Source organism: Chiroxiphia lanceolata, chromosome 10, assembly GCF_009829145.1.
Source record: "Chiroxiphia lanceolata isolate bChiLan1 chromosome 10, bChiLan1.pri, whole genome shotgun sequence".
Classification (NCBI taxonomy): domain Eukaryota; kingdom Metazoa; phylum Chordata; class Aves; order Passeriformes; family Pipridae; genus Chiroxiphia; species Chiroxiphia lanceolata.
In genome coordinates, this window is record NC_045646.1 from 7303367 (window position 1) to 7316193 (window position 12827).

The 12827-nt window shown below is 39.9% G+C and overlaps 1 protein-coding gene across 5 annotated transcripts in view; it reads right to left on the reverse strand.

Annotated features, from left to right (window-relative positions):
* Positions 1-12827, reverse strand: part of GNB4 (G protein subunit beta 4) — a 62873-nt gene that overhangs the window by 11966 nt on the left and 38080 nt on the right. For 3 of the 5 annotated variants that reach the window (XM_032697595.1, XM_032697594.1, XM_032697598.1), the window contains exon 2: positions 3079-3178. In XM_032697595.1, coding sequence (XP_032553486.1) covers positions 3079-3135 — 57 coding nt within the window. In that variant the 5' untranslated portion in view covers positions 3136-3178. Of the gene's footprint in view, positions 1-3078; positions 3179-5894; positions 6312-11745; positions 12208-12827 lie in introns of those variants that run through there. The other 2 variants (XM_032697596.1, XM_032697597.1) reach the window with 2 other exon arrangements.

The window sequence follows — 12827 nt, forward strand, 5'->3', positions numbered from 1 at the left end:
CAACACTTTCAGACCACGATCTTAATTTTTTTTTCAAGTTCTTGCTTGAGAGTTACTTGACATTGCAACTTCAACATTTCTTAAGTGCATGTTTATTTTGACCACCCTTTATAGCTCTCCTCCCAAGAAGCAAGCCTGAGAGTGGATTAAGTCATCTCAACTTATTTTTATAATGTCTGAACTGTAGAAATATTTATAAAATGTTGACGTCTGGAATCAGGAGGGGTTTAAAATACCAGAGCAGCAAATCCCTTAGCACTCAGGACTTATTTCATCCACAAGAAGAAACACACTGGATATTAAACAACTTTATTTGTTTGGTTTAGCTGAAATACTTAAAATGTTCGACATAAAATGATTTCTCAATGCAGTCTGAATGAGACAAAGCATTTTTTCTCTTTAAGGAACAGCTATTAGCAACACCTATACTTGAGGCTGTCTAACACTTGCCATACGATTGGCAAAGTTGCAGGAACAGGAGAGTTTCAAGAGACTGTTTTAATTCTTACACTAATGCTGTCATTTCTACGTGAGCATCATCGTAACAGAATCATTAGTGTCAAAAGATAAAAAAGCTCCTCTATGTAACTGTAGATTTTCTCAGTTCATGCAGTAGACAATGCAAAACTGGTGAGAAAAATCTACCTGCTCGATCAGTGTGCAGCCCCCACGATTTCCAAGCATATGTACCTCAGATTGCAGTTTTTTTCCTCAAAATTCATGGATTTTTTTACATATAGTGCCTATTTGTTCAAAATGTCTGGTTCAAGTGACACTGTGCCAAGTAAGCAGCACTTCCAAAAACCATTATCCTCAATTTCAGTTCTCAAAGTGAGGACACACATATCACAAGGGAACTTTTATTACAGAGAGAACTGGGAATTAACTTTAACCATAAACTCATCTGACAGATCTGACAGTTCAGTGTTCAAACCTCCTGCAGTAAAAACTCTGGCTGTCTTAGGTTATTCCTCCAACACTGTCTGTGTACAGAACTGAGCTACAGCTGCAGTTACTGCATGGGGAGACACAGGTACCCACATCACCACGACATTGGAAAAAAAAAATTAAAAATCATTAAACACTTCCAAAATACTGCAGACTAAAAAAAGGGGAATGGACAGCTATGCACTGCAGTTTGTACACTTGAGGAAGCTGGTAGGTACAATCTGATCTGGACCTCACTTCTAAGCACAAAGCTGATTTTTGTGATTATACTGTTAGAGGAAATATCAGACAAAACCCAAGAGCCATAAACAAGTAAGACAGCAAAATTCTAGCTATATATAAAACACCAAATCCTGGTAGTGACCTCACCTATTTTAGGAGTGCATCAAAAATAACTCCTGAAAATTACCAGCCCAATGAATCTAGACACTTAAAAGGAACTTTTTTTTTAGATCCTGTCCCTATCCTCTTATCCATCCCAAACAAACACCTATTTAGAAAGAAAACTGTGCAATGATTTAATAATCAAGATAAACAGTGATCTATACAAATACGAAACTGAGTTATTTAGTCAGAAAGTTTCTTAGGTATTAAGTCACCAGGAGCATTTGTAAGTTGCACATATATCTGAAGTCAGAATTAAGCACAAGGTATCCAACCTCAGATCCAAAGAGGAATCCCTAATTGCCACTGCTGAGCCAAAAGACTCCAAAGGCAATACAGCCCTGGTTACTCAGCTACACCTGATAGATCCAGTTACAAGGTTGGGTGACAGAGTTACAAAGGAAATGTTAAATCGACACAAAGCCACAAAATGGAGTCATTATACAAAGGGCCAACCAGATTTTTATGCTCCAAAATTTAAAAAAGAAGCAAACTTTCCTGCAGCACAGTGGAGCTCTCCTGGTAGCTCTTCCTTCACACAATTTTGAATAAAACATAAAACCAGTTTGATTGATTAGCAAGACTGAGCAAAGACTTAACTGGCTCACCCTGATGTCATGTAACGACAGAGTTCTCACACATGAGGCAGAGGAAAAATTATGTACAACTTGTATTTGTGCAATGCTGTAATAAAGCTTCAATAGAAAAAAGTATTTTAAACTAAAATTTATTTGCATGTCCTACTGGAAGGGGCACCCAGTGCCACAGCACTGACTGATCCCACCCTTTTCTTTCCAGAGTGTTTTAAGTGAAGATGATGGGACGCTGAACGAGCAGCAGGAAAGCAACACTTGCCCCCAGCACAACTTGTGAAACATGAAGTGTGTTCTCCACATGGCTGACACCAACAAGCAGGCCTCACACGAAGGAGGAGACACCACACAACAACTGCTGCCAGCAGATGCCGTGCTAAAAAAAGTCAGTGTGCAACATATTCCAAGAAACCTGTACTCCCCGCTGATAGGAATGCTTGCAAATAAGGCATTCCCATATAAATCAGGTTTATGGATGCTTCATGTTTAGAAAATCTTGATTAAAAATAAACAGACTTAATATCCTTATGTACTTTCCTGAAAACTGCATCACTGAAATGTACAGGCATGTCGCAAAAGATTCCTGGAAAACTGACTTTGGGGACGACAGCTCATATTTGGTTTATCTTCAGTGAGTAAATACAACAAAAAGCTAGAACATATGGGGGGAATCAGCATTTAAAAAAATAAATTCAACGGGAAGCAAAGAAATAGGACTTGTAGAAATGACAAGCCTGGAAGGTTCTCTCTCACAGTCCATGCTGTGACCTGCAGGCTGATCAAGAACGGCAGCACAGTCATCACTTTTAGCCCAGAATAAGCTTTTCTAATACCCTTAAGCCCAGCTTGTCATGCCAAAGTTCTGTAAGTTTGCTGCTCCCCTCTTGTTTTAAAAATCAAAAACAAAAAAAAAAATTGCAGAGACAAATACCAAAACTTAGAGAACTTCAATAGGAAATAAAACACACTGTTCAAGAAATACTAAGAATGCGCTTCATTATACAATTGGCTCTTCTGATTTTTAAACAAATATTCTAAAAACATTTTAGGCTCTGCACAACTTACACAATTGTAGTAATAGATGTGATCTTTACAATTTATTCCCTTAAAGGACGAACTCTATAATGAAAAATAAGCAATTAGCAATTCTTACTCTGATTTGGTTTCGCAGCTGCTCTGCCTCCTGCCGTAACTGTTCCAGCTCACTCATCTTCTTCAGCCTCTATTTCTCACACTCCACTGGTGAAGAAAACCTGCCAATAAGAGGGAAGAAAAATAAGTTTCAGTATCACTTTCTCCTCTTTAAAAAACAAAACGAAATCCCCCACAAACCTATATATATATATATATTTATCCTGCCTTTGGAAAGGCTTCCAAATAGATATTCCCTTTAGTACATTGTCTTCAATGAATTTGGCAAGACTTAAATGATTTCAATCCCTGAATTACCATGAGAAGTAGAATTAAGTGAAGTCTATTTTGAATATAGAAGCAACTGTCAACAGAACCACCCACTGTACTTTAAGAACCTGTTTTGTAGCAGGGCTCTGCTCACCCGCCCGCAAACTCCGTCACAAATTCTGTGCCCCAAGATGGCAACAGAGAGCAAAGGCTGCAGGTCCCCTCAACATTCACCTCTGGGCTCAACGGGGGTGTGATACAGGCACCTTGCACAGCACAGCCAGGGCAGGCTTGGTTTTAATTACAGATGAAATTTCTGAATCATTGACTACAGCTGAAATAGCAGGTTTTCTCCAATTTTTCCCATATTTTCCCTGGGCAAGGTACAATGATGTTTTCATTTCAAAGGCCCCCATGCAGTGAGAAGTGATAGTATTGCCTGAACCATCCCTAAAAGCATCCTTGTGCTGATACAGCCCTCAGCTGCCTAAAGCAGTTCTCATCTGACTGAGGACTCAAAGCAACCTCAATAAGATCAATTAACAGTAAGACTTCATGCAGGCACACTTGCAGGTTAGTGATTTTTTTTTCAAATCAGATTTTGCATCGGATTTTTTTCAGCATGTCAAACAAAGTTTCCTCAGATCAATTTTCCTCTTTATTCCCGGCACAGCAGCACAACCACTACAGAGACCTCTGAAGTCTGTTCACATACAAGAGGACTTCAATATCCTTGCAGTGAAAGGAACATCAGAAAGTAACTTGCTCATAAACAAGCCAGCCACCTATTTGTAATTTTTTCATGACTGGAAAAGCACACCAGAAAGGTGATGGTGGTGGTCCCATGACATTATCTAAAAAGCCAAACCACTTCTAGCTTACAGAAGAAGAAAGATAAAAGTTTGTGAGCATTGCTCACAAAATGAAAATTGAGGAAGGAAAAGAAGCGAGAAGAAAAACCCATTCAAAATATTATTTTATGCTTCTTATTTAGTCCACTGAAAAATGGCCAAAACACAGAGGAAGAAGGGTCACAGAGTGTCTGGGAAGTTGTAGGGAAACCCCTTTATTAGGTCTAGATCCTGGTTCTTTCTAGTCCAATAGTGATGTGCTCTAAAAGACTGACTCTGAAAGCTTTTCTCCAGCTATAAAACACAACACTTCATAGATTGAAAAGAGTGAGAAGTTTTGGTTCAAAGCAATTTACTAATAAGATAAAGACCCCTGGATTAACACCTTAAACTAGTGTTTGAGAGCTAAAAAATTTCTGGCTACTCAAGAAGAAAATTATCCATCTACTCCTTTTATCAATCTGAACCTCATGCTTCACTGCAAAGTCCATTTCAGAACAAATTCACAAACATACATAAGCTGGATCATCTCCAGATCAAAATAAATCCAAACCAGTATCAGAAGTGGTGACTTAGGTCTAACTGATATTTCTAGCTGTATGTAAACAAACTACGAGGTTTTCCTTCCTTAAACCTGTGCTCTGTTCAACTACAAATACATTGTAATTCACATGTGAGTATCAGACTACTTCATTTACTATCATGTTCCTATTTCAGATGCCTAAACTACTTAACATGACTTAATGCACAGTAGGTATAACATAGAAGTCATCAGCACTCATGTCTGATTTTAAAAATTAAGCATTAAAAACATCCCTTTAGGACGCACATTTAATCACATACTTTTAAAGTCTATCAGTTTAATTACAATCTTAATGCATTTGATGGGTCTACCTCCATGAAATATAGCCCCATTTTCAGTTCTGACTGTGTCAAATTAATCTTCTCATTGTGATTTTCCTTTTTTTATCTAGAATCTATTCAAAGGTAACACAGACAAAACAATGGTCTCAAAGGTCTTAAGCCGGCCAGCCGTGCTGCCTGCCAATGTTTTAGTAGTCTTGTGTGCTATTTTTAACAGAAGATAAAGATTCCTAACAGAGAAGTTGATGCGTCTCTATTTTTCTGAGAAGGGAAGTCAGCCTCTGCCCTGTAATGTGCCGCAAACTTGAGTGCTCTGTAAACAGTCACTTCAACACAGAGAATTATTGACCATAAAGACAGTGACACTATTTACACCTGGAAGCATGCATGGCCAGTCACAGCCACCTAAGGTCAGGGGGTTTTTTATTCATAGGTAAAACCGTGAGCATATTAGGAAATGAGCTGTAGCACTGCACTGGTACTCAAAGTCCATCAATGACCACCCTGCACTTCAACCACAAAGTTGCTGTTAGGGACTTTATTGTCACTTGTATCAGCACTGTTCATCATTAATGCCATTCCTGTACCAGCAGCTACACAGCTTTAAATTGTGTTACACTTCTCCAAGTTCCTACATGGACAAAATCCAACTCCAGAAGCCTTCTTACCCACCCACACACGTTTAGCTATAACTTTGAAGCAAATAAAAGGACAACGATCTTCCATATTTTTTGAAAGATATATTTTTTTTGGTAGTGGAAAAGCCCTAGTAGCACCACTATGTTTTAAATCTCCAAGGCCTTAGCATTACTGCTCAGCAGAAACATGTCAGTGGTTCAAGGTCAAGCCATACCTGAGTGAACAGAACGGCCTTAAAGCCAGCACACATTCCCGCAAAATCCAGGTTCCTTTTAGAACTGGATTACTCCAGCTTTAAGCATTAAAGTTCCTTTCCAGTATGCAGCAGCTGAACAGCAAGCTCTGAGATATTCTTAAGCTACGTATAAACACCAGGATACTACAGTAAACAAACTAAGTGCACAGTTTAACTATTAAATTGAAGCGCATCCAACACTGTTGCACCGGCTGGCGGCAGTTCCCGATGGCCTCTGTGTTCAGATCATCCCCCACCATGAAGTATTTAGCAGAACTGGGACTAAGATGCTTCCACTTGGGATTTTTACTTTTTTCTTTTTTTTAGTACTACTTTGATGTGCCCACAGGAAAGTACAGAAATTGAGTGGGCAGGGAGGAAGCTCTCACAGATGCCTTTGAGATTCACACTAACCCTGCAAGCAGCGTCTCCGAATTCCTGTCAAACTCCCAACTGATGTCAGCAGAATCACGACAGCAACACAGGAAGACAAAACACCTGCTTGGATGCCTGGAACTTGTGGATGCATCTGTGTCTGTTTTAATACTTCTGATGCTACAGTGATATGGTTGAAGATGTAGTTATGACCATTGGCTAGACTAGATTTACTTGCTGTATGTTTTTAAGTGTATCAGTGAAGCACAGCAAGAACTCAGACCTGAGATGCCTGGCAGCACTGGCCAAGCAGAGGCTACATCCTATAAACCTGTCCTCAGTGCAGAGAAGCAGGTCATCACCACAACCTCGAAATATCCTATTTTCCAGTGCTACGAGGCATCAGATAAACAACTTGGCTTTTATCAGATTAAATGCTGGGACTGCTTCTGCAGGGCTTACAGGGATTGCCAAGAACAGAGGTCATCTCTGTATTGCAATTTTTTCCTCATACAAATTACTGAAAACCTCAGTGGATTCAACAAGTGTTGTACTAGGTTACAAAGGACACATGCCCGTTTGTTCTCCCCTTGAGGAAGATCAAAATACTACAGCCAGGAAGGAGCACAGCTTCACAGCCTGGAAAAACATCTTTATTCCAAACATGAATTTCCCCAGGAGCCCTCAGTCATGTACACAGCAAAGCCACCAGCTCTTCTACCTGTATGGGCAGAAGGAGTGAGGCTTCCTCCTGCCATCTCAGGACACTGGGGTAATGTAATGCCTACCTCTCAGACTTATTCATATTTTTAATAAATGCTGAGTCAGAGAAAAAATACTCTGACTTCCCTTAGATGCAGATCCCTAGTGTTATCTGCTTTTCAGCATTCAGAGGTAGCACCTCTGATGAAGCAGCCAGATGCTTCTCTCCAAATGCAATTCATGATGTGCACGATGGACTATGAACAGCATCACCTGCTGTGGCAGGGAGGCCTCGAGGGGACGAGCAACAGGAAAGGGAAAAACTTTTTAACACCTTTGGTAGCCGGGGGTGTACCACGGCAGGACACCCAAGGCATCAGGAAAGGGGGTCAAGGACATGAGATGATTCCATCAGAAGCAACAATACAGGGAGCACTAACCACTGTGTAGCCAAGGCAGCACATCTCTGCCCTCAGCCATTTGCAGGCTTAACTGTCCCTCAGTGCAATTTCTCCTCAGTGGACCTGTACAAGTGAATTTACTGGTACCAAAACAAAGTGCCTCCCGAGGTAAAATAATTAACTAAGTCAGATTCCACTGCATATCTAGTGTCAAGAAAGCCACTGGTAGGCTTGAGTGCTCCACAGATAAATTACGCCTTGCACTATTCCTGATTCAGTAGCAACACCATTTGCTAAGAGTTTAATTCTTCATTATACAGGCAGGCGGTGACAAATTACCACAGTTTCTTGTCTCCAAAGTACTTTCTTTACAAACTGCGGACTCAGAACACTGTGGTTGGAAAAACACCCTTTTCTCTGTAAAAACTTACTCCAAATGCACTTGAGCTCACACTTTGAGAAGATTCACTGAGCCCAGACCCCTGTGACACCCCAGCAGGCAGCAGGGTAGGACACAGTGCCTACACAAGCTGGGATGCAGGGAGTTCATCAGACAGGACCTGCTGACCCCATGGCACTGAGCAGAGGGCTGGCACAGGGACCAAGAGCTGATGGAGCTCTGGAAAGCCAGGAAATAGGCTGGTATTTGCAGGTTATTCGAAGCAGAATAGCCAAGCATGTAGTGATAGGAACCTTTAGTTCTATTTCAAGTATTTCTGTCTCAGAGAAGATTACAGTTTACAAACTAAGTAATTTATATTCTTAAAAAGAAAAAAAGTATTTAAAAAAACAGGTACTTTCACTTGTCTTGGCAAGTTTAGCCTATTCCCCTGTAAAATCACCATATACATAGGATGGAAAAAAAATTACTAGAGAAGTGTAAATATGCCCCTTGCCACAGCAAAGCATTACTATTTTTGTGTCAAATATATAGAGATTAAAGGGACTGCAGAAAGTGTAACTAGATTCTTAAGAGCTATCAACTCAAGAGTTATTTGGGTAAGAATTTCATTCTGTACCAAAAAAATCAGTCCTTTAGAACTGAAATTAATGCTTACTTATACATATCAACTTTAGTTTTTCAACTCATACACAGCAAGATCTCACAAGTGATCAACAGACAGCAGCAGAAAGAGAGGTTTCACATAACTTTCATGCGATCCTCCCTACTAATGATCACACAGGTGGCTAAACATAAGGAATGCTAACTACAGCACCTTACTAATTATAGGAAAAAGACACCAAGGCATACCCCAGCTTTCTCTCAAAGGAGATATATAGTGGTAACTCACACACATTCGGGCTTTGGGCCACAAAACCTTTATATGCTGAAGTTGCTTGTGTAAATTTACCTGCTTGCCTCCTGTGGGTGCTGACAGTGTTTGCAGGAGTGGACAGTGGGGTTCTGGCTCTGAAGCTGAGCCCTGCCAGCACACACAGACCAATACTTCATGTATTCAGGATGTGCCAAAGAAGATTTTCATAAAACACTTCTTCATTTAGTACTAAACAAGACTTTGGCACCTTTGCCCACTCATTTATGTCTCCCCAAACCCAGGAATAGAGAATTAAAACACAGAGAGGTTTTATTTCTTGCAGCCTGAAGGTAATGGGTTTGACATACTGGAGAACAGTTCAAAATGTACAGACTTGGACATGGCCTTATATAAAGTGAAATCTCTGCCTGCACAACAGTCATTTAAAGTAAATGCATTAATGCTGTGATGCAGTTACAGACCTTCATATAGAAAGTCTTTCAGTTGGAATTTTACATAATATATTTTCTGCAGCAGAGCTGTTTGAGGACCACACACACACTCAGCTCTCCACTGAGGAAAATGAAACATGTAATGGCTTTTTTTACTATACCTTGGCCCTATGTTGTCTCTCCTGTTTCTCAGAGACCTTTCCAGCTATCCATTTTCCCAAGCATCCTTTGTTCTGACTTGTAGCTGTACTGCACCAGGAGCTTTTATACTGGTCAACTAATACTTGAATAACAGCAGAGAGAGGCTGGGATAAGTTGAAACACCAGTATGTAGGGGCTGTAATTGTGCCATTGGGTACCTTGCTCTTCTTCTCCTCTCCTCTCAAACCTCTTCAGTTCATCTCCTTCCTTTATCTTCATGTATACTTATGAGGGGTGCACTAGTTACAGAAAATCTTACACATTTCAGTAGAGAATAATGATTATTAATTTTAAAATGGTTACCATGTATAAAATAACTCTGGAAATCCTAACAGAATATTTTCCCTAAGTTATTTTAATTTTGCAAAATGGAATTAATTGTCACAGTGATTTCTGAGCCCTGGGCACATTCACAGGAGAGTTCTCCCATATTCAGGGCCTCTGGTCTCCCCAAGAAGAAAACAGGAAGCAGCCTGGGTGTGACCTCGCTCGCTGAGGTCAGCGCTATTGTTGCACTTCTGCACATTTTGGAAGTGTTTTAAAGTGATAGGTCTCCATTATAGCTTTGGTACAAAAACAGGAAATAATCAACCAACGCCTCTCGAGAGGAAGGGTATGAGCAGAACTTAAACACCCATTTCTCCAACAGACACCATCCCCAGTTTTAAGGAACTGATGAGAGTGTGTGCTCAAAATTGAATGTACAGCTGGAAAGGAGAGGCCACAAGACAGACTCACAAGCAAACAATGAATCAGTGGGATTTGAGAGAGTGTTCCCTCTTCGTGTGCCCACATGCCCCGTGCAGTTACATCAGGAACACAACCCCACCCACCAACTGGGTGGCAGAAGCAGTTTCAAGACAACAATATTGCTCCTTCCTCCCTTGGCCAAAACACCTCGTACCTACACATCACAAACATAAATATGTGCCATTTGACACACATGTAGCTACTCAGCTGGTGATTTTAGTATGACTTTGAAACAAAGCCTGCCACATCAAAACACTTCATTTACCACAATAACTCCTTGGTGTTGTGAACAGAAGTCATTTCAATGAGACAAATACAAACATCTGTGTTCACCTTCAGACTTCAGCGCTGTAAGGAGCAACCTCTGGTGTGTTTCAGTCACAGAGCTGGGTTTGATGACTGGTTTTATTACGGTTGCCATGGAAGACAAACAGACCGCCAAATACTGACCTTGTTAACAGCAGTCACAAAACAGACAAAGGAAATCACAGTTGAGAAGTTTGACTGAAATAATTCTTAAGTTTGCTAGCAAAAAACCATCAGTAACTTTAGACTTTTACCCTTCTTTATGCAGTAGGCTGACATTTCATGAGACTAGTGTCTGAAGCTCAGAGATTTGAGAGTTTATTTCTAAAACCCAACTGAAAGTCTAAGCCAAGTACATTCATAAAACATATAGAAAGACCCTACTCTTCTTTGCCCACACACACTAGATTCTAGAAAAAAAAACAAACCAAGAAATTCAGTGTTGAGCACAAGGCTGAGAAAAGCACAGGAAGGAAGGAATTTTTAAAAGTCATGAATATTTCACAGTCCAAAAGAGTGATTTTTCCAAAATTAACATTTTTGCATCTTATGCTCATTATGTTTGTTTCCAGGTCAAAATGTTTTGGTACATAAGCACAGATTTATTTTTATCACACTCCCTGCAAACAGAACTTCATGTGAAATTCAAATTGTCTTCAGCGACTATAATAACAATTCCCCAGTAAAAACTTGGTTCGCTGACCTCAGGACACATCACTGAACAAATTATTAATGGTTTTGCAATTCAAAACATCTAAGAAGTGGCAAGAAAGATCTTAATGAAGCAGAAAGATATAACCCTAAGTAAGAAGACAGTGAAGGTTCCAGTCCAATTTCTTCTTTGGGCACAGACAGGTGGACACACATAAGGGAGTGTGCTGAGGTTTTCTGTCTCTTCAAATACCCAGCCACATCCAGAGGCTATTCTAACATTTTACTAGGAAAAACGTACTGCAGAGTGACAATTCAAAGTCATTTTGAAAGACCCTCATTTACATTAAAATCCACCTCCAAACAAGTTTGATTTTGGATTTTTTTAGGGGCCAGCACACTGGTATTTACTGAAGTGGCATCATCGAGGGCCAAGCAGTGCTATGAATATAAAATCTGGTCTGGCACCTACAGGCACAAAAGATTACTGAGGCAGCCTCCTGTTATCTGAGAGAGAGCAGACTGCACAGTGTGTATAAAAGGCACCAAGCACACAGATAATTTTAGGTTTAAAGTCAATGGAGAAAATACACATTAAGAGAAACTAGTACTGTCTCCAGGAAAAGTGCCTTAATTCAACTCGGATGACTATTCACTCGACTGCAACAATTTCTGACTGACAGTCATTCTCACACACTTGAGGAGCAGAAAGCCCAGCAGTACCAGTTACACACACATTGCATCCTTTCAAACTCATCACCAGCATGGGAAAAACCACGGATCTGATCTATACATAGTGCTCAGCACCCTTCCCTCCTCCTCCCCATTCAGCACCACACACACTCCCTTGGTACCGAAGTTACAGCGAGGCATTATGTGTTCATAGCACCACGCAGCTGGAACACTCAGCTGGACTCTTTCATACGGAAACAAGGGAATAGAAGCACTTGCCTTTTTTTTTTTTAAATACAGACTATCCAAAGATCAGATAAAACTATTTCCCTCAGGTCCAATTTTAATTTTGCTTTTGATTCCCAGTATATTTCTGGTCAATTACTTGTGATTTGAAGCCACAAAAATTAAGTTCTCTTCCAGATTAGAGTTCAAGCTACTTTAGTGGGGTTTTCGAAATACTTTTTTTGAGATATATATTGTCATAGGCCTTTAAAGAAAAACAACTATCACAAACCTCACTTTACAGAATGATTAGAAATCCCATGCTACAAAGTAAAAACCCTATGAACTGGTTTTTTCACCCCTACTAATGCAAGAATGAGATTAAGAGTACATGGGTTATTTAACTACTTCAGGTACAACTTGTGATGAGATGGATGTATCTAACCTATACTCTTCTGAATTGTTTTTGATGTTTCTCAAGCAGTAAACAGTAATGCCTGTTTTCAAACAGCTGCTTTTTAAAGAAGATACTACATCCAATATTTAGGAAACATGTTATGTTAAGGAAATAAGGAGCACTAGGTTCCTAACTATCTCCACACTTGCAGGGTTCTCAAAATAAAGGCTGTCTTTGTAGTGGGAGTAATTTTTAACTGGCCATAATTGAGAAATTAGCCACCTGCCTACTGGAAAGAAAGTAACCCAAGATGAAGTTTCCAACAGAACAGGATAAAAGAGAAACAAAATGCTGCTGCTAAGAAGTACAATATTCCCATCTGTAGCAGTCTTCCACAAAGGATCACTTTTTTATTTATTAATGAAAACTTTTTTATGAAAGCATGATGCTCACTAGCCTATAAACAGCAGTATTCCCCTGTGGAGACAAAGCCTAAGGTTATAGACAGGAATAATCAGTCAGGT